At 43.3% G+C, this 22,541-nt stretch overlaps 1 protein-coding gene across 3 annotated transcripts in view; it reads left to right on the top strand.

The window, feature by feature from the left end:
• Positions 1-21,927, top strand: part of fhip1b (FHF complex subunit HOOK interacting protein 1B) — a 30,262-nt gene extending 8,335 nt beyond the window's left edge. For 2 of the 3 annotated variants that reach the window (XM_057852660.1, XM_057852661.1), the window contains 10 exons: positions 259-657; positions 1,892-2,122; positions 2,205-2,450; positions 2,532-2,699; positions 4,834-4,913; positions 4,979-5,139; positions 7,981-8,901; positions 9,199-9,377; positions 11,427-11,589; positions 11,658-17,539. In XM_057852660.1, coding sequence (XP_057708643.1) covers positions 259-657; positions 1,892-2,122; positions 2,205-2,450; positions 2,532-2,699; positions 4,834-4,913; positions 4,979-5,139; positions 7,981-8,901; positions 9,199-9,377; positions 11,427-11,589; positions 11,658-11,953 — 2,844 coding nt within the window. In that variant the 3' untranslated portion in view covers positions 11,954-17,539. Of the gene's footprint in view, positions 1-258; positions 658-1,891; positions 2,123-2,204; positions 2,451-2,531; positions 2,700-4,833; positions 4,914-4,978; positions 5,140-7,980; positions 8,902-9,198; positions 9,378-11,426; positions 11,590-11,657; positions 17,540-20,359 lie in introns of those variants that run through there. The other variant, XM_057852662.1, reaches the window with a different exon arrangement.
• Positions 21,928-22,541: the final 614 nt, after the last annotated feature.

The following is a 22,541-nucleotide window of genomic DNA, read 5'->3' as shown; positions in this document are numbered from 1 at the left end:
AAGGAAGTTTTGATATAGAGGTTGAAGGAAGAAAAGAGGCAATGACTGACTGAGTCATAGCCAGAAAGCGTTGATGACAGGGTTGATTTCTATTCACTGTTCCCCCCTCCCAATTAAAGTCTGTCGCACTCACAGCCAATTATACTGTAAAGCTAGTTAAACTGTTGTTGTAAGGTGTATTAAATTGTTGTACATGTGCCCCTTTTGATCTATGAGCACCTGCCCCTCTAACGATCTCTGCACGGCCCTGCCCGGCAGGTTCGCCACGTGCTGGAGCGGAACGAGCCGTCGCGCTCCACCGACGACCTGATCGCCGTGAGCAACCACGCCGACCAGATGTTCTGCCTGCTGGCCGAGGAGCGGCCGCCCGCGAGCCAGGGCGAGGAGGACGCCGGCGACGGGCCCATCCTGCAGCTGGTGGTCCGCGAGCAGGTGCTGGAGCACCTTCTGCTCTGGCACCTGCGACGCGGGCCCGACCCCGACAGCCTGGGGGGGCTGCTCAAGCTCTTCGAGATGCTGATCGGCCAATCGCGGCAGGCCTTGCTGCGCCGCCCCGCCGTCCTGCACCCGCTGCTTAGGCTGGTGGGGGCGTGCGCCCACCCGGAGCGAGGCTGCCCACCCGCGCTGGAGAACAGCCTGGTGCTTCTTCTCAATCAGGTAAGCCTCCAGAAATGTAAATGTGACGCATACAGTATAGACCCTACTCACGTGACGTCACAGCCACACCCCCGCGCCATGTTGTCCGTATACTCGTCATGTTAATACAATAGCGCTTCGTAAATTCCTCCTATTATGGCGTGTTTTTCTGCTTGTTAACATTAATAATCAAAATGGTGAAGTCGTCTGTGGCGGTCGGTTGCAAAAACAGAGAAGATAGACGGAGAGACTTGAAGTTTTACCGTATTCCGAGAGACCTGAAGAGGAGACCGAGATTGACTGCTGCAATTCGACGACAAAACTGGGCTCCAAACGACTACCACAGATTATGTAGTAGTCATTTTATATTTGGTAAGATGCATTTAATATATATTTATTGGGTTTTGGGCTGACAACCACAATTAAGATCATTGCTAGGCTAATCGTCGACAACATACACTCAGACGTTGTGAATGAACTACCTAAAAATATATAATTATAAGGGGATAATCAGACAGTTGTCATACAATTAATTTACAATTTCACTATTGAGGCTAAAAGCCAAAAAATAAATTCAACTAGCGACAATCTGGAGTAGTGCTATCGCACTTCATATTTATTATATATGTATGTAGTGAGAGTGCTATCGCTAAACCATATAAACATTAAAAGCCCTAGCTCCATTGACAAATGACATGAAATACATTAGACTTGACAGTGGATGTTAGCAAGAACAAAAGATTTTGAATTGAAAATTTCCTAACTCACCTTCCCGAGCACAAGATAGATTCCTGCCGAATTTTCGTGTACGAGGACCTGTTTCACCCAACCAGCAACGTAGTATTTATAAGCCTCCAAGCTCTTAAAGTTTTTCAAACTTTCGTGAGAATAGGCTGATTTTGTGAGGACAAGATAGTAGTAAATGTCAGGCAAATACGGCGAAGCCAGCGGGTCGAAAAACATCGATTTAGGCATCAAATACGGATCTGGCGAATGGATAAACTGAAGCTTTTCCACGTAACTCCTTTTACTGAGTTTACAGCGTCAGATAACACCGGGGCTTCCATGAATTGCTCTATAACTTGCTCGACTAATTGAAAACAATGAGAATAGGTCTAAAAAATAGGTACAATATGGCGGCCGGAAACAGCGACACGCCCATTTTGTGACGAAGGTGAGTAGGGTCTATATAGAGCTAAGATTCTGTTCCGGCAGCCATTTTTCAGAGAAGTGACTCTGCGCTTTCGGCCGTCAGGTGTGCGTGCGCACGGCCCGTCAGCCGCTGCTGCTGGAGACCTTGTTCCGGGCGGCTCCGGCGCAACAGGGTTCCACCAACCTGCTGATCTTCTCGCTGCTGGTCCCCTTCATCCACCGGGAGGGCGCCGTGGGGCAACAAGCCCGCGACGCCCTGCTGCTGGTCATGGCCGCCTCCGCCGGCAACCGCGGCGTGGCGCGCTACATCGCTCACAATTCCTACTTCTGCCCGGTAACCGGAGCGCGGAACCCTTTTTTTTTTGTCCGGCCGCGTCACGGGCGGAGCGTCATCCGCCTAAACCTCCCGCGCGCAGGTGCTGGCGACGGGTCTGAGCGCGCTCTACTCGTCGCTGCCCCGCAAGATGGAGGTCCGCGGGGACGACTGGCACGCTCTGCGACGCGAGGACTGGATGGGCGAATCGTCGCTGGTGGTCTTCATGAACTCGCTGGAGTTCTGCAACGCCGTGGTGCAGGTGGCCCACCCCGTGGTGCGCTCGCAGCTACTCGACTACCTGCACAACGGCTTCCTGGTCCCCGTGGTGGCGCCCGCCCTCTATAAGGTCAGAATCCGTACATAGAATTGAACCAAATGGCCATCCCAGTTGAAAGTGACATACTATTTTTTTTTTGCACTGGCAAAGTCGTCAGTGGACGAGATGATCGCCAGCACGGCCTACCTGGACCTGTTCCTGCGCAGCGTGAGCGAGACGGCGCTGCTCAAGACATTCCTGCGCTTTATCCTGCTGCATCGCCTGGACAACGACTCCATCCTGGACACGCTGCTCACGCGCATCAGCAGCAACTCCAGGGTAGGCCTGTCGCGATAACAAATTTTAGTAGGCGATAAATTGTCTCATAAATTTTTGCGATATTATTGCCTGTTTATTTGTAATTTTTTTTTAACCCATTTAACCACGAACGTAGTGAAATATAGTAAATAAAAGACAAACTATGTTAAAATGTATAAATAGCAAAAAAAATAACCACACAATGCATCATGAGTCATTTTAAAGCTTGTTAGGTGCAAAATATGAACTAGGTGAGAAACCTACTATCATTTTGATTGTCTGCCAATTAGAGCCCAATAAAAGTGTTGATTTGATCCAAAATGACTGTCATCTTGTCGTGCAAAGTGCGCATGCAAAAAATTTGAAGACAAACTATTATCATTTATCTCATCATATTATCATTGCCAATCCGATTTTTCATAATGGGTGTCATTTTAAATTTACGGTATTCTTTTAGAATAGAATCTGAAGTATATGTGATTGCCTCCAGAAATCTGAACATGACATGCTTTTGAAATGTTTAACGGAATTACGTTTGCTAAGCCACAAACTTAGCTTTACACTCGGTAAAAAGAAACAAAAACTAAATGAACTTCTGTCGTCATGCATGTTGTATCAGTAATAGATTTTTTTTTCTTTTCTTTCACTCCTTAATCCAGCGAGTTTTCATGTTTGATGTGTCACCTTTAACTGCAATTTTGTGTGGCGGTGAAGACTGTCAATGTTTTCTAGCAGGCTAAAGTAGGTTCTCTTTTTTTCCTATTAGTCTCAATGTAGCAATGCTGACGTTTTACAATGTTTAATATAGAAGTGTTTCCTTATTTTGTATGTCTGAACTTTAAATCCACGGCGTGTTGATGGCCAATAAACATTTGTGAAAGCTACTGGGGCCTCATATTTAATCAACACGCACGTGTGCTGAGTGCACGCAGCACACGTGCATGTATGGACGCGGCGATAAATCGCAGCCGGGAAAATTACCGCCCTCATTTTTATTTACCGTGCGATAATTTGACTTATTGCATATCACGACAGGCTTACTCCAGGGTCAGTCGCTCTCACATTTTTCTCAAAAGTCATCGCGACGGCTAATCGACGAATCCCCTATCGAACTATTTTCATCGTCGATTCTTTGTTTACAGACATTGTTGACTTAATTCCTAAAGGGCTACAACATGAAGCTCTTGTCAGAAAATCCCAACATTGGAAAAATAAGGTCTTAATGCAACCTTTACTTCAAAATTCTGACTTAGAATATCATAATTTTGAGACTAAGTGCATCAAATGTGATACATTTGGCTATAAAATGAGCCAAATTCTTTTTTGAGCCCGTTGGGAACGCGTACTTAAAGATTTTCATTTTTGTTAATAAAAAAAAAAAAAAAAAAAAAAATTTGCGGAAAAACTGTGTTATCAATATATATATATATTTTTTAGAAGAAGTCATTTGAAAAAATATATATTTTTATTCTCATTGTTTTACATGAAAACATCAAATTTGTCATTTTTTTTTCCAGAAAAAAGCAATTTCTATTTTCATTTTTTTTACTGAACAAAAAGAAGAAGAAAACATTTTTTTTAATTTGAACGACAAAAAAAACTTATTTGAAATAAAAAAAATGACAAATGTTCAATGAAATGTTTTAAATTAGTTCCCATTTTTAATAAAAAAAAGGGGGGTGCAAATTTATGTTATACATCAGAAATTTAAGATTTATTTCTACTAATTAGTAATTATTTTTATAATATATATTATTGTTATATAATATTTTTATTCTCATTGTTTTACATGAAAACATCAAATTTGTCATTTTTTTTCCAGAAAAAAGCAATTTCTATTTTCATTTTTTTTACTGAACAAAAAGAAGAAAAAAACATTTTTTTTAATTTGAACGACAAAAAAAACTTATTTGAAATAAAAAAAAATGACAAATGTTCAATGAAATGTTTTAAATTAGTTCCCATTTTTAATAAAAAAAAGGGGGGTGCAAATTTATGTTATACATCAGAAATTTAAGATTTATTTCTACTAATTAGTAATTATTTTTATAATATAATTGTTATATAACTTAATAATTCTAAGATTTTTTTTTTTAAAAGGATAAATCCATAGCGCGAATAGTTTTAAAAGATGTATTGTGGCATGTTATCGCAGCTCTGCATGGTGTCCCTAAGCCTCTTCCGGACTCTCCTGTCCTTCAACTGCGAGGACATCATGCTGCAGCTCGTCCTCAGGTACGTCACCGGTCACGGACGTCAACGGCGCCGAGGTCACCGTTCGCCCTTCCCTCGGCCTCTAGGTACCTGCTGCCGTGCAGCCACGTCATGCTGAGTCAGCGGCGCGCCATCAGGGAGGCCGACACTTACGGGAAATGCGCCCGCAAGTTCCTGTCCCTCATCCCCGAGTGCTGCCGTGCCTCCGCGCCGCCGCGGGACGAGGAGACTGCCTTCAGGAGCAAAGGTAGCTGAACATTTCCAGTAGGAATTGAACTCCTTCAGTACCATTGATGATGCTAGACGTCCAACAGTGTTGCCCTTTTCATTTTTGTCTTGGTCTTTTGGACAAAAATACTTATTAGTCACATCTTAGCCATTTTAAAATGTGTTCGTCTTTGTCTTGTTTTAGTCAACGAAAACTCACAAATTTCAAATTTCTTCTAGTTTTAGTTGACAATTATTCAAAATGTTTTTGTCTGAAAAATTCCAAAGTTTTAGCCCATGAATAAATAAATCAAAGGCCTCCAACAATTTCGAATGAATATGGACAGATGAGCACGTAATTGTAGAGTGTACAAGGACATTACCAGCTTCGTGATGATAATACGCACTCAGCAGGAAAACGGTACATGATTTTCAATTCATTAAACTCACCTGGACGCCACAGACTGTACGTACAAAGTTTTCCAAGAGTTTAAGACAGCACTCGCCTCGCGAGATGCTAACGCCAATGCTATGCTAAAGCTACAAGTTACATTTTGTGTTTATGCTATTAAAGCGTTAACAAATACAATTGGAGGAATACACAAGTACATCAAAAAATAGTATTGATCAAGAAATACTGCTAGAATTGTAGAAAATCCTAAAATAATATATATGGTGGAAAACACTCAGGTGGCTTGAAGTTTCGCTCTGAGACCCCCAATTTGGCCAAATTTTAAAATTGTCCTATATGCATGTGTGATATTTCATTGGAAAGCTTAAAATCTCAATTTTCTGGGGGAAGATAAACTTTGAACAGGAGGGCATTTAAAAAAACAAATTCTTAACTCCTAAACCCTAAGTGTAGTAAAGAGCATAATTAAAGACGCCATGATTTTAATGAGATGTTATCGCGTGCTTACTTTGTATCGATCCAAAAACTCCTGTGTAGCGTAGCCAAAGCCAGACTTTGTGGGGATTTTATGGGTGAAACACGGTAATCGAACTAGGGGCTTTGCTGTGTGGAGATACAGATCTTAGCCCCGCCCACGTTGGTTTAAGGACATTTCGGGAACAATATCAGGTCACTTCCTGTTGATTTGGGGACATTTGGGTGGCGTGTCCTGCTCATATCAGGTCATTTGGGAGACACGTCCTATTGATATCTGGTGGTTTCCTATTGATTTGGGGACATTTTTTTTTTTTTTTTTTGCCATTGATAATGAACGCGAAATTTGGAAGCCATGGCCATCAATGGCATCGACTTACATTTGCGTCAATGGAACCCAAGTAAATTGGCATCAATAGAATCAACAAACATGGCCGTCAATGGCATTAAACAAGGTAAATGCCATTGAAAATGAATGGCAAATTTGGAAGTCCACGGCCGTCAATGGCATTAACGTCCATATACGTCAATGGAATCTGGGACATTTGGGGGACACGTCCTATTGATATCTGGTAATTACTTGTTGATTTGGGGACATTTGTTTTTTTTGCCTTTGAAAATGAATGGGAAATTTGGACGTCCATGGCCACCAATGGTTTTATTTGGCATAGCCCTCATTGGCATCTGCGTACAGAGGAATCAATGCAATGTAAATGCCATTGAAAATGAATAGGAAAATTTCCAGCGAACCGTATTTTTTTTCCAAATTCTGTATACAGCTTTTATGCCCCACACCGTCCTGGAATTTTTGATGCCCAAATTATGTGATTTGGTCAAAAACTTTAGGACAAGGGTCGCGATTCAGAAATCGCAGATATCAAGGAGTGGTCAAGATTTTCTTTTTCATGTATTTACCCTTTTAAACGTTTTTTTTTTTCCCCCAATTTTTTTTTTGGTCTGGGTCGATTATCATCTAAAATTTCGGGGAAAATGCGACAGTCACAAAAAAAAATTAATTAATCAAGCATAGTTATGAGGTAGATATCTGTGACTTATTTACAGACACTATTTTTTTCATTGTGATGTAATTTTTTCAAAAGGTTTAATATATCCGAGTGATAGCACGGTGGCTGAGTGGTTAGCACGTCTGCCTCACAGTTCTGAGATCAAGGGTTCAATCCCGGGCTTCGGCCTTCCTGTGTGGAGTTTGCATGTTCTCCCCGTGCCAGCGTGGGTTTCCTCCGGGGACTCCGGTTTCCTCCCACATCCCAAAAACATGCACGGTAGGCTGATTGAACACTCTAAATTGTCCGTAGGTATGAGTGTGTGCGTGAATGGTTGTATGTCTCCTTGTGCCCTGTGATTGGCTGGCAACCAGTTCAGGGTGTCCCCTGCCTACTGCCCATAGTTCGCTGGGATAGGCTCCAGCACCTCCGCGACCCTCGTGAGGAAGAAGCGGCATGGAAAATGAATGAATGAATGAATAGTTTTATAAAGTCATTTTTTAAACTAAATATTAGACATCAGTTAATTATTCTAACCTAAAAATGATACAGTAAGAATAATTACCTTCTAGTTATGGCTTGGTTGAAATAAAAGCGGTTGTGCGGTGTCTGTAAACGGGGGTTTCCAGGGTAAAACGGACAAATGGAAAATAGTTCGGGGGATTATTACGCCATGAATCTGCTATGGCAGCATAAAGACATATTGTTCTATCAAACACAAAAGTTCTTTTACCTTAAAATACAGCACTTTCTTTTAAAGAGGGTGAAAGAGCAGAAACTGCTTTTCAGGCTTGCCTGGGTATATTTTTTAAATTAGGTAGAAAATTGAGGATTTTTTGGAAAGAAAGAACCAATAAAAAAGAAGGAATGTATTACTATTCTTAAAATATATTGATATCATTAAAAAAAAAATCCCTAAAAAAGGGCAGGCTAAATTCCTGAAAATATACCTTATCGTGACGTTTGCTTCTCCCTCCCCGTCCGTCTGCAGCGACCCACAACGCGAGCGCCGACTCCACGCAGTCCAGACCCGGCACGCCGTCCCGCTTGGCGTTCTTCATCCGCCAGCAGAGCGCCGGCGTCGGGGCTCCCTCTTCCCCCGCCGGCTCGGAGTCCGGCGAGTCGCTCTCCCCCGACAGCCCCGCTCGCCAGCCGCAGCCCGAAATCCTGGCCTGGGATTCGGGCTACCTGGACTACCTGAGGGACGCCCGGCGAGGCATCGAGCTTTGCTCCTGGGCCTGTCGGGACTGGTCGGCGCCTTACGACGGCGAGGACCCCTCACCGGGCGCCGCCCCGCCTCCCCCTCCCGCGCGGCCCGAGCGCTCGGGCGGCCCGCAGAGGGCGGCGGCGGCGAGGACCGAGTGGAGCGGCTCGGAGCACGACAGCGGCGAGTGGGACGTCACCATCGGACAAAACAACTGCATCAGCCTGACGCCGCGCTCCAAGAAACGCGGCCTTCAGCGAGAAGAACTCTTCCCCAAATCCGTCCCGCCGCAACTCTGCTCCGACCCTTTACCGACGAGCTCGCCGACCGACCCCGCCTCCCCGCCGGCCTTGCGCAACGGTACGGCGGGACCGGGTCAGGACAGAGAGCTGGAAGCCAAGAAAGCGAAGCGAGAACGGGACCACCGGGAGTTCTTGGACGAGAACTCAAATCGGAACGGAAGCCCTAAAGACGCCGACGGAGCCACGCCGGCGCCCGTCGACGGCACGGTGGAGAGTCTGATTCGGGAGCTTTTGGAGCAATCTCCCGGCGACGCGCGGGACGACGGCGCGGAGGAACGCGGAACTCCGCCTTCGGACGAGGACGCGGAGGAGAAAATGTCCGCCGAGGCCAAAGGGAAAGGATCCGAAATGGCCGTCTACAGTCCTGCCAAACCTCTCGTTCAGGGCTCGTGCCAGCCGTACACGGGTAAGAACCTCTTTTACTCCCATTGCCGGCAGTAGACGTCAAATTTATTTGAACCGGCATTGAACGATACTGTTTGTGTGGCGTCAGCGTCCAGTTGAATTGAATGAACGAATGATTTCGTGGGTCACTTCCTGCTCATTTTGGGGCATTTCCGGGTCACTTCCTATTAATTTTAGAGCCAATGTTCATTAGCCCCTCCTAGTCAAAACGGATTGGACGTCTAGCGCTATCAATGCCATGAGTCAGGTGAGCGTCGGAAGGCAAAGGTAATAAGAATGAAATGTGGGTTGCGTGCAGGCCCCCTGCTGGCGGTGCTGTTGGCCAAGTTGGAGAACATGCCGCACAACTCGCTGTACGTCAACATCCTTCTGACGGGCACGGTGGCGCGACTGGCGTGCTACCCTCAGCCGCTACTGCGCTCCTTCCTTCTCAACACCAATATGGTCTTCCAGCCCAGCGTCAAGTCTCTCATCCAGGTAGGATGCCCTCGCCGTAGTCTAAATGTCAACATGCCCATTCTGACCTCTGTGACCTTTGACTTCATGACCCCTTCTTCCATTTCATATGACAAACATCCAGCAAGTTTGATTATGCCTTTTGAATTCTTGTGGGATTCCTTTTCTGACCACATGACCCAAAATATAATGACCTCTTCAGTTTCATAGTACATACACACCTCTGTGACCTTTGACCTCACGACCCCCAAATTTAATCGTCGATGTTACGAACATCATCCAGTCAATCACTACCAATGAGATCAATGCAAATATGTTCAATACCGGTAGTCCCCGGGTTACGAGTGGACGTACTTGACTTGCGCGATTTTGACTTTATGATACCGGAGTCTCATCCGCCATTTTGCCTCCAGTCGTTTTCAAACAAAAAAATTTAAGTCGCATAAACAGTACCTTATTGTACCTCACAGTATCTAATGTTCTACTTTACTAACAAGGCAATTGTGCTTTTTGAGGCTTCTGACTTCCTTCTCTTTTGACAATTTGTAAAGCTGTAATACAAGTTTAAAACTGCATGCTTTTTAACAATAAAACACTTGACACGACACAAAACAACTGGTGTTCAAACGTCCATCTAGTCTCATCAATATGCCACTTTAGTAGATTAAATTAGCCTAATTTGTCTAATAACAAGAGTCTGCGATCTTAAATGCTACGAACGCCAACATATTTACAATTCTCATAGCAAATCTCTCACACGAACTCCCCAAAATGTAGCTCTAAACTTAATGACAAATGCATACACAACCATATGTTAGCTGAACCAATTTACAGCCTGATGTGGTCAAAACCAGAGCACGGCTGTCCTTTATCCATGCGAGTCTGCTCCTCAGTCATATAAGGTAAATGTCCAGCCAGACCCAACGCTGCCACCAGAGGGCAATGTATCCTCCATCATTAAACAAAATACAATACTTTTGGACTGTTTAATAGTTATTTTGAGATTTTGGGGAACTTAAACTCTGATTTGCGCAGAAATTTAGCCAGCTTTTTAGCCAGCTTGCCGGAATCACGCCAGCTGAACCACCGGACCCGTGCTGACGAGGCTCCAATGACCCGGGCCGGGAACAAAACCCGGCTAAAAGGCCAAACTCTGCGCGTTAACCTTAGTCTTAACCCCTTGTACTGACTCCATTTTGAAAGCTGGATAAAGGCTTCGAAGCACAAGTTGACCATTTATTAGGCTCGACAGCGATCAAACGGCAAGGTGAAACATAAACGGGCTCAGGCGAGGAGGCGGGCTCGTTCCAAGGTCACCATATCACAAGTAAACAAAAGGTTCCTGAGAAAAATGACAATGCTAAGTTAAACTTTCAGTCTTTCTAATGCTCTCGCCGCGCGGGCCGCGGGCAGGAAGAAGGGTGTGTTTAGGATAATCTATCGCAGTTTGGGCTGTTGGCTGCGTCACAGTTGCTGAGGCACCGTTACTAGGGCAACCGCAGTGGGGGATTTTGCCCACCTGAGCGTCAAACGGGCTCTTGGAGTCTTTTTAGTCGTGTTGTCAGGTGGATATTGGGGGTTCTCCGGTGTTCCTTGTGTTGGGACAGGACGTCCCGCCATTTGTTCTGGACTGTCCGGAAGAGCTAACGTGGAGACGTGGGCTTGTAGATGTCTTGTCTCGTCAGCGTCAATCTTGCTCAGCCAGTTGCATGACGCACGCATTGGGCTTCCGTGATAAGAAGGCGCCATGAATCTCTATGTCAAATGCTGCTGGTTTTCCTTAAACTATGATATAAATGCTATTTATTTTATATTGGGTGTGTCAGAGTAATATAAACAGTCGATTGGTAAATATGAGAAAAGATACTATTCCCTTCGGTCGCCATGGTAGGAATGGAACTCGTTCCTAACCCGGGGACTACCTGTACAACAGAAATGTACTTGGACAGCTACTCATTTTATACCACTAGAGGGAGCCAGAGTACAGACTTTGAGAATCACTGACCCACAGTTCAGAACTGAAGCAGCCGTTTCGGATGAAAGGTGAAACGTGTCCGTCTGTCCGTCCAGGTCCTGGGCTCGGTGAAGAATCGTATCGAGGCCTTCGCCGCCTCCCACGAGGACTTTCCCGCCATGCTGAGGAAAGCCCAGCAGTACCTGGTGGCGCGCGGGAAGCTGGATTGGAGCGAAGGGCCCGGGGCCGTGCCGCCCCTCCGCCGCTCGGACTCGCTAGGTGAGATTCGCCCCGGGCGCCGACCGCCTCTTCCCGGCGCGCTTCGTCACCGCCTTCTCTCGCTGCAGTCAAGAGTCGCAAGTCGTCCCTCAGCGACCTGCTCCTCCGCCACGCCAACAGCCCCGCCCGGACCCGCAGCGCCGCCCAAATGGCCTTGGCCCACGTGCGGGTGGGCGGTCAGACGCTACACAGCGCCCTGTTCCGCGGCGGCGCGTCCAGTTTGGAGAAGCAGGCCGAGGCGCTACGCGTGAAAAACGCCGTCTACTGCGCCGTCATCTTTTGCGAGTTTCTCAAAGAGCTGGCCGCCCTGGCTCAGGAGCACGCCGTGGCGCTACCCTTCGCTTGCGCGGACGCTGAAGAGTAGACGCCTGAGGATCGAGCGCCGACGGGTAGACATCAACCGGACCAGAGGTAGACGCCGAAGACTAGCCGGCGAGGAGCTCCGGCCCGGCAAGGGTTAGACATCGAGATGCCTAGAAATAGGCGCGGAAGGGTGTAGAGCAGGGGTCTCCAAACTTTGGGCAGTCTGGGTCCTGGTTTTTGTTCCTACTGATCCAATGCAGACAGTTTGACCAATAAGGTTTCTGCTAAAACAAGCAGCACCTGACTGTTATCAACTGATGACGCCTGTAAATTAGGAGTGAGCCATCTGAGGGACCGCACCATTCCATTCGATTACGATTTAGGCTGCTGCGATTCAATAATTGAATGAATGATGATCACGGTATCACGATTATTGATGCATCATACATTACTAATTAATAAAGTAGGCCAAAAAAATTATGTCCATTATTTATTTAAAATATCCTAATGATTCAACAGGAACGATGGAAACATGCCCATATAACAAAAAGCTGCCCTTAAACCCTTTTTGTTACAAGAAAGTGCAAAAACATGAACTATTTTAAAGGTAGTACTGTACTTCTTTCTCAACATGCCAATACAACACTCAGCTGACCTTGAGTTGCTCTTTTTCACGAGAATGTAAAAAAAAATGAGCTGTTTCAAAGGCAGTACTTATGTTTCTCAAAAATACAATAACATTTACACAGGCGGAATGAATTCCACATTTTCTGGAAACAAAGTATCTTCAGAAATAAGAATTCTTTTAAGCAATATACTTTGTTTTCACAGATTTTGTACTATTTGTCATGTTTGTAGTGTTTCCACTGTACTTAATGTTGGTTTTAAATGTTCTGCATCTGGAATAACTTTTGTACACCACCAAACAACGCACAACTTGACTTGGAAATACATGTTAGCTAAGTCACTAATTAGCATAGCGCTCAGCGCTAACTAGTAACACCTCAAAAACAACAACAATAAAGGCTAAACAGTACAAGAGGGTTCGTGTACTCACCTCTTATAGACGTACACGGCACTTGGCAACACGCTAGGGACAGTTTCCAATTAACACGACTTGAACCTACTGCTGGACAACTAAAAGGCAAGGAGCAATGAATTATCGCTCTTCCCCTCTCGCTCTAAAAAATAACTTACGTGCCGAAGCGCAACCACCGTGTCCCTGACGGTCTCATACACAAATTAATTTTCAAGTCTTTTGAAAAGGGAGTAAATCTCTCTCTGTAACCTGCAGCAGCCATCATAACGTTGTGCGTGCGTCCGTTAAAGGTGTCCGTGCGGTAGACGTGTCTTGAATTTCGTTCCGCTACTAGGGGCTGTCATAAAGTTATTAGGAAAAATTATCGTTTTTGAACATTTATGAATTGTAATCGAATCGTGATGCATCTAATAATTTTTTTTTTTTTTTTGGCACACCCTTACTGTAAATCAGATTGGTGAAAAGGTGTCATCTTGTTTTGTGGGAATGAAATCCTGCACCTACGTGGAACAGTTTGGAGACCCCTGGTTTAGAGTCCAATTCAGATGTTTAGACTAGGACTGGGCGATATTGCGTAACGGTCCAAACGAATTGGATGTGTCGTGCTGTCAATGGCAGCCAATGAGGTAACAAGGAAAATGCATCACGCATTACCATCAAGAGTACTGAAAAATCAGTTTCCGGATACATTGATACTTTTGCAGTCAAATATCGTACATGACAATTTAGTATTGATACTTTGACTAGGGTTGTCAAAATAATCCAAGAATCAATACAATAAAAGTGTTGTATCCATATATGAAATTTGATTGCAAAAGTGTCAGTGCTCAGTTGTTTGTTTGCCATTGACAGCGCCAGCTGTCCAATCCATTTCAAGTAGTGCTCCTCCCACTTCTTCAACTAGATCAGACTGGTGCTAATTAGCCAGAGGAAAAAGTGGCGGGCCAACGGACAAAGTCAAAATGCACTTTGTTGCTGACGGTCCAAGTATTTTCACCTGTCATGTATGCCAAACACTAACCTTTTTACTGTATGTCCGTTGTTTTTAGGGCCTTTTATTCTGAAAAGCTGCGTGCCAAGTGACTCGTTTCACTTTATTTTTGGTTGTTAACTGACTTTACGTATTTACTGACATTTACCTTGAACAAATCTGCTCCAGTTTGGAACGGTCCGCGACCGGTTTGAGCCAGTTAGCAATGCTTTCAGACTTTTTTGGGGACCAGTTACGGCAGGGGTGTCAAACTTCGGAGGGCCGTTGTTTTCCAGCCCGTAGAAATATTCAACTCATTTGGCTCCAGTTTTTGGATAAATGTAAAGGGAAAATGTAAATGTTCTTTTGTTTTTTTCATTTTTGTTCTTAATAGTATTAGGGCTGTCAAACGATTAAAATTTTTAATCAAGTTAATCACAGCTTAAAAATTAATTAATCGTAATTCATCGCAGTTCAAACCATCTATGAAATATGCCATATTTTTCTGTAAATTATTGTTGGAATGGAAAGATAAGACACAAGATGGATATATACATTCAACATACTGTACATAAGTACTGTATTTGTTTATTATAGCAATAAATCAACAAGATGGCATTAATATTATTAACATTCTGTTAAAGCCATCCATGGATAGAAAGACTTGTAGTTCTTAAAAGATAAATGTTGGTACAAGTTATAGAAATTTTATAGTAAAACCCCTCTTAATGTTTTCGTTTTAATAAAATTTATAAAATTTTCAATCAAAAAATAAACTAGTAGGTCGCCATTTTTGATGTCAGTAATTACACAATTCTCATGGTCATAAAATCAGTCGCACCCAAGCGCCAGCAGAGGGCGACAAAACTCCAAAAAACACAAGTAACATGACTGCACATGACCCTGTGCTGTCATTTTAATCTGTTTGAGAGGGGCGTGTGCGTTAATTGCGTCAAATATTTTAACGTGATTAATTAAAAAAATGAATTACCGCCTGTTAACGCGATAATTTTGACAGCCCTAATATATTTTTGTCCATTTCCTTTTTTAAAATGGGTGAGAAACTGTATATTAATTTTTTATTTTTATTTTTTAAAGAAAATGTAAATATTCTCGTTATATATTTTTCGTTTTAATCTTGCGACTTTTGATTAAAAAAAAACAAAAACAAAAAAAAAAACATTTTTTTTTGCTTAACTAGAACTATCAAGAGTGGATTAGTTGATCAAATCACTTTTTTAACCAGAGAAGGGTCATCTGACCCTAATAAGCATATCTTTTGTGAGCATTGAGGTCCTCGTTACTCATTCCCTTTCACACTCTCAAAACCACAGGGTTGAATTGCTCCAATTAGCATCTTGAGTGTTTGCAGGACAGGGCTGCCTTGGCTTGTCGGACAGTGGACCGCACGGACAGGCAATTGGGCGGACAACCTTTTTACATATTCCAAAAGCTGCAGTTAGCCTACACCTCCTTTTTATACAAGGTACAGTGTAGCTAATTTTTCAGACAGAGAGTGATTGAGACAGTTGTTTCTTTGTGGTGTTTTCATGTCGGACACTTCTTCTCAGTGAATCCTCAGCATAAAAAAGTGTTTTATGTCTTCCTAACATTTTGTCAAATCGTATGAGTTGATCAAAATTGAAAGCAGTCACTCATCATTATTCAATCAGGTGGATGGTTTGATGGGTTCAGAGGTGTAAAAGAGAATGTTTTGTCAAAGCACAGACAGCATCTCTGAATTCAGGGGGAATTATACACCACCACCTCCCTTCTACACTTTGGTGCATATCAGCACTACAACTCACCCGTCTTTACTCTTTTTTTTTGCACTATAAATATACACTATAAATATCTCTACAGTTTCATGTCTGGATCATTATGTTTTAGTGTTTGGTAACTGCACAGTATGCTTGTCTGACGTGATCGAATTGTCAACGATTTGACAAAATGGGGAAGATATCAGAGCACTTTTTTTTTGCTGGGGATTTGTTGCAGAGGACTGTCTAACATGACAGCATTGAGATAGAATGTCTGTCTCAATCTCTCAGAATATTTAGTTGCACTGTTTCTTGTATGTATGGAGCTCTAATTGTCATATTGCTGATGATGCACAACCCAAGTCATTTTTTGCACAAGAAAGCGTTATTCAATAAAGAAACGGATGTGAAAAAGACAAAAACTACAGTGCTTTGCAAAAGTATTCGGCCCCCTTGAACCTTGCAACCTTTCGCCACATTTCAGGCTTCAAACATAAAGATATCAAATTTTAAATTTTTGTCAAGAATCAACAACAAGTGGGACACAATCGTGAAGTGGAACAACATTTATTGGATAATTTCAACTTTTTTAACAAATAACTGAAAAGTGGGGCGCGCAATATTATTCGGCCCCCTTGCGTTAATACTTTGTAGCGCCACCTTTTGCTCCAATTACAGCTGCAAGTCGCTTGGGGTATGTTTCTATCAGTTTTGCACATGGAGAGACAGACTGACATTCTTGCCCATTCTTCCTTGCAAAACAGCTCGAGCTCAGTGAGGTTGGATGGAGAGTGTTTGTGAACAGCAGTCTTCAGCTCTTTCCACAGATTCTCCATTGGATTCAGGTCTGGACTTTGACTTGGCCATTCTAACACCTGGATACGTTTATTTTTGAACCATTCCATTGTAGATTTGGCTTTGTTTTGGATCATTGTCCTGTTGGAAGATAAATCTCCGTCCCAGTCTCAGGTCTTGTGCAGGTTTTCTTCCAGAATGTTCCTGTATTTGGCTGCATCCATCTTCCCGTCAATTTTAACCATCTTCCCTTTCCCTGCTGAAGAAAAGCAGGCCCAAACCATGATGCTGCCACCACCATGTTTGACAGTGGGGATGGTGTGTTCAGGGTGATGAGCTGTGTTGCTTTTACGCCAAACATATCGTTTTGCATTGTGGCCAAAAAGTTCAATTTTGGTTTCATCTGACCAGAGCACCTTCTTCCACATGTTTGGTGTGTCTCCCAGGTGGCTTGTGGCAAACTTTAAACGAGACTTTTTATGGATATCTTTGAGAAATGGCTTTCTTCTTGCCACTCTTCCATAAAGGCCAGATTTGTGCAGTGTACGACTGATTGTTGTCCTATGGACAGACTCTCCCACCTCAGCTGTAGATCTCTGCAGTTCATCCAGAGTGATCATGGCCCTCTTGGCTGCATCTCTGATCAGTTTTCTCCTTGTTTGAGAAGAAAGTTTGGAAGGACGGCCGGGTCTTGGTAGATTTGCAGTGGTCTGATGCTCCTTCCATTTCAATGTGATGGCTTGCACAGTGCTCCTTGAGATGTTTAAAGCTTGGGAAATCCAAATCCGGCTTTAAACTTCTCCACAACAGTATCTCGGACCTGCCTGGTGTGTTCCTTGGTTTTCATAATGCTCTCTGCACTTTAAACAGAACCCTGAGACAATCACAGAGCAGGTGCATTTATACGGAGACTTGATTACACACAGGTGGATTCTATTTATCATCATCGGTCATTTAGGACAACATTGGATCATTCAGAGATCCTCACTGAACTTCTGGAGTGAGTTTGCTGCACTGAAAGTAAAGGGGCCGAATAATGTTGCACGCCCCACTTTTCAGTTTTTTTATTTGTTAAAAAAGTTTAAATTATCCAATAAATGTTGTTCCACTTCACGATTGTGTCCCACTTGTTGTTGATTCTTGACAAAAAATTAAATTTCATATCTTTCTGTTTGAAGCCTGAAATGTGGCGAAAGGTTGCAAGATTCAAGGGGGCCGAATACTTTAGCAAGGCACTGTATATACAAAGGGATGGTGTAATAAAACATTTTTTGTGTTTTTTTTTTTTTTTTTAATGTGGTTTCCATTTTTCCTTCTGCGCCCACATGAGAGCGAGCCAATTCCTTTGCAAGACCCACCAAGAAGTCCACCCGTCTCTCTTGCCTTCCGGTGCATGCCCGATACAACACATATGCATTCAGAGCTGCCATGTCAATCATATTTTAGAGCACGCCGACTGGCCATCTCCTCGTTCCTCTGTGTTTGAGAAAGCCAAGGGAGCCCTGGATTTGCAAATAATCAAGATGCTAATTGCAGCGATCCAATTTGGTATCATGGTCATTTGACGCCTTTCTGGTCTTTCTGTATAGCAAAAAAAAAAAAAAAACCCCGGTAGTTCCAGTGTTAAAAATCGTAAATATTTTCCTTTGTTTTCCTTTTTAAAATTTCATTGAAAACAAAACACTAAATGTCCAATTTTTGGACAATGGAAATGTTATATTTTAATTTGGTGAAAAACACATGATTTACTTTGGTGGGCCACAAACAAAGAATTGATTGCGGCCGGCGGGCGGGCCAGTCCCGGCCCCCGGTCTTCCAGTTTGACACCCCTGAGTTCCGGCCAGTTCGGACCATTTAAAGCCACTTTTATGCCAGTGAGGGACATCGTTTTTAGCATCGTTTGGCTAGCAATTGGTGCTAACTGTTACCAAGTCACTTTCAAGTTTTGTGTATTTGTGTCTGTTTTAAGCACTTGGCGCTGATGCGCTAAAAAGAAAAAAGGGAAAAAAAAAAGAATGTTTGCTCATGCGACTTTTCCTTCTTGTATTCATGTAGTTTGTTGTTTTTGAAACCCCCGTAGTTGTGACTGATGTCACGTTAGAAGACGGTCATTTGGATTTAGGAAAAGGACAACAAATCAGGACATAAAATATCAGTACGGCGTCACCTGCTGGACTATGTCTTTTCCTTTTCTTCTTCTGGTGCAGTGTTTAACCCCATGAAATGTTTCTTCTGGTTTCCTCCTGTGCCAACTATGCAAAAATCCGGAGGTAGACACACAAATGTATAATTGAGGGCAGAGGAGCAATGTCGGGGGCATATAAGGAATATTTTCCAAATATTTTTTCTATCTGATAAACCTGAGGGGTATCACAAGATGTTTTTATTAATTTATAAAGTCTGTCAGCAACATTTTGTGCGTGTGCTTTTTGTGTCAAAGATTGGCTTTTACTATTTTCTGGGTTTGCTTTTTTTTTTTTTTTTTTTGGTCGGGGTAATTGCACAAAATTGGAATGATTTGCCATTGAGGTGGTGTGGGGTCCAATGACCAAACTCCCCATTTGCTGCCATCCTCCCACTTCAAATGGCTTAGACCAGTGGCAGAACAAATTTGAAAAGGGCCCGAGTGCGATGAGCATGAACGGGACCCCCCCCTGAGTGGACCGTCCAAAGGGGTGCGGGTTTCTTGTGGAAAATTATTTGCATGGCCCTCAAGATGATCGTCCGGTGTGTGTATGTGGTGTGTAAGTTGAAATTTTTCTTGCGGGGCCCCTCCAGACACCCTGACAAGTGGCTATTTTAACACTATATCACAGCTCCGTGCATCATCTTACCTTTCTGTTTGACCCAACCACGCCCACAAACCGGGCCCCTTTGAGGCCCGGGGACGGGTTTGGTCGCTCTCCTCTTAAGTTTCGCCCCTGGTTTGGACGTTTACTTGTGTAGAGCGCAGTTTGTAAAGCAGCACATGCTGAAAATGACATTAATTGACAACCCTGCTGGCGTGCGAAATGATCAGGGCCAGTTGTGTGATTTTTCGCTTCGAAGACTTTGAAACATCACTCGGTTCTGGTTAGCATGTCAGCTAGCTGTCACGCCTTCTAGTTTGTTTACATTCTCCAAAGCCGGGGCAGGGAAATGACAAAAGCCTGACTAACTCAAGTGGCATAAAATATTGCTCGGTAGGTGCGACAGTAAAGGTGAAGTCGACAGTTTTGACCATTATGGAGTCATTTTGCCATGTCGTACTGAATAAATGCATTTTTGATATTTCACATTCCATTTAGCACAACTTATTTGTCCATTAATTTAGCAATTAGGGAAAAATATTTCATAAAAAGAATATGCTGTAAAAATATTGGAGTAGCTAGACAAACAATGACATTTTTTGGTTCTCTTCGTTGCAATTTCTTCGTTCTGAATTATTACCCCTCATTAGGCTGAATTCTAAATCAAATGAAACCATGACCCTGCCGACAACATCCTCCATTTGGGGACGCTAGAGCCCTATAATGGTAGGTGTGGCTAAACGGCAAGTTAAAAGACTATTTGTCGTCATCTGCGCTTTGCCAAATTGTTGTATATAGTCAAATCGTCTCAAGATATGATTCTAATTCACATGATAATGCTATTTAGGACATTTTTTTTAGTCGGCTGGAGTCTTCTTTCCCCATTTACTATATGCGTCACCTTGTAGCGGAATGTGGCACTACCTCTTTATGCATGATGGCAGTTGAATAACTTTACTTTATATGCCACAGTTGCATGTAAAAAAAAAAAAGATAATATCAGGGAAGAGTTAAATATTTTTGTATGACATTTTAGAGAGGTTAGCATGTCCCCTTACAGTCCTCAACAGGAGAGTTTCACCTTCTTGACCTCGTTTCATTGATTTCATTGCAGAAATCTTCTCTACCTCGTGGCCAATAGTGTTGTTTCTGGCACCGTCTGGCAGCCAGAGGCTCGAACGATGACGTCCCAAGAAACAAGTTTGACGGCACTTACATAATTATGTAAAGCAAGCGAAGGCTAAAACCCAAAATACACACACTGACAGCGCTGCTGAACATTTCACGAGTATTGCGAACGAGTCGGCCTTCGGGCCATTTTCAGTCATCGATCAAGCTAACGTGCTCATTTTGGAACCAGTTGTACCTTACTTCAACATCTGACATGAATTTCACATTGAAATTGGACATGACTCGTGAAATGTCTTTTTCTTGTAATTAAAAAACAAACCAAAAAACATTTCCTCTAGTCCGTAAACACCTGTGTGTCACTTCCTGTTGATACCGGGTCACTTTCTGTTAACTCTCTCAGTGCCACTGAAATCATGAGGCTGTTTTCATCCTTCTGTTGTGATTTTATCACTGGTTGACATATGATTGATTTTGGGTCACTTCCAATTAATTTTTGGTCACTTCCTGCTGATTTTTGGACATTTACAGGTCATTTCTTGTTGATTTTGGGGAATTTCTGGGATTTGGGTCACTCCCTGTCACTTATTGTTCATTTTGTGGTCACCTCCTGCTTTTTTTGGGTTACTTCCTTTTCCGGGGCGTTCTTGGGTCACTTCCTGTTGATATTAGGACAATGCCAGCTCACATCCTGTTGATTTCGTGTCATTTCCTGTTAACTCTTTCAGTGCCACTGACCATAAATAGGCTCTTTTCATCTTTCTGTTGTGATTTTATCGCCGGTCGACTGATGATAGGTCACTTCCTATTAATTTTTGGTCACTTCCTGTTGATTTTGGGACATTTACAGGTCATTTCCTTTAGATTTTGGGTCACCTTCTGTTGATTGTTGGAAATTTACAGGTCATTCCTTGCCGATTTGGGGGAATTTCTGGGACGCCTCTTGTCGATTTGGGTCACTCCTTGTTTATTTTGTGTTACTTCTTTTTCTGGGGCATTCTCAGGTCACTTCCTGTTGATTTGGGCTTCAATTCCTGTTGATTTTAGGACAACGCTCGCTCACTTCCTGTTGATTTTGGGGCATTTCCGGGCATTTTCTGTTGGTTTCGGGCATACGCGGAGTTTAAGGGGGCCGGAAAGTGTCACTGCATGTAATTGACTTTCCTATATATGATTTTAAAATTTAGAGTTTTCCGTTGCGATATTGTCTATAAAAGTTGTAAAGCAAAAAAACAACAAAAATGACTGAAATGAACCAAAAAAAATTCATAATGGGTCAAAAAATTTTTTTCGAACAGATCATGTGACTAACACCTTAGATGGTCATTTGCTTTGCTTAGCCAAAACCACCTGAGGAGCGAAGAGGCAAGATGGATATACGTAATATTTCTCAAACCTAAGCTTTCAAAAGCGACAACAACTAGTGAGCAAGAACCAAGGATTGAAAATGTGGACCACGAAACCGAGGGCGTAGGCTTGCATAGGGACGGTGGGAACTTAACACTACCAACTTTTCAGGATGCTCAAATTGCCCCACCAACTTTTAAGCAACCTGCATTATATAAAGAGTTCAGTTGTATAGGTAATTTAGATCATTAAGAAGTCTACGTTTAGATTGCTAGTTATCGCTTTTCTCTTGCTGAATGTGCTGGTCCATTCCCCCCCCCCCAAACGAACGAACGTTCGGTCGGCTGCTGAATTGAAGCCCCTGCTGTCCCGCCACAAGACACACACAGACATACTCCCACAGTCCCAACAGTCTCATGTCGACAACATGCCGCCTCCTCTGCCCCCTTCGGAGAGGAAGGACATTAGAAGGTTTTGTGTTTTTTCCGGCCAGCAGCAGCCACTGTAAGTCATGTAAAAAGACATCAATGTTGTGGAAGTGGGGGAAACACCACTCATTTTACCCAACCCGCATCGGAGTTAGTATAACATGAAACTTGCTAACCTGCAAAACTACTGCGATCAGGCCAGGCTCCACAAGGAATAATGAAGTCAAGCTAGCCGTCCTTTATTTGGATCATTGTTTGCATTATGTGCATTAGGGTAATATCGTCCCTCCCATGTTGAGACCAAACTTGCAGCCTAGCCTTGCATAAAACGCCAGAGAGCACCGCCAAAATGATGAGCCGAGTTTCAATTTGTCACCAGCAGGCGTACCATAT

This window comes from Corythoichthys intestinalis, chromosome 12 (genome assembly GCF_030265065.1).
Source record: "Corythoichthys intestinalis isolate RoL2023-P3 chromosome 12, ASM3026506v1, whole genome shotgun sequence".
Classification (NCBI taxonomy): domain Eukaryota; kingdom Metazoa; phylum Chordata; class Actinopteri; order Syngnathiformes; family Syngnathidae; genus Corythoichthys; species Corythoichthys intestinalis.
The sequence above is the reverse complement of the archived record's forward strand: the minus strand, read 5'-3'. Positions and strand labels throughout refer to the sequence as shown.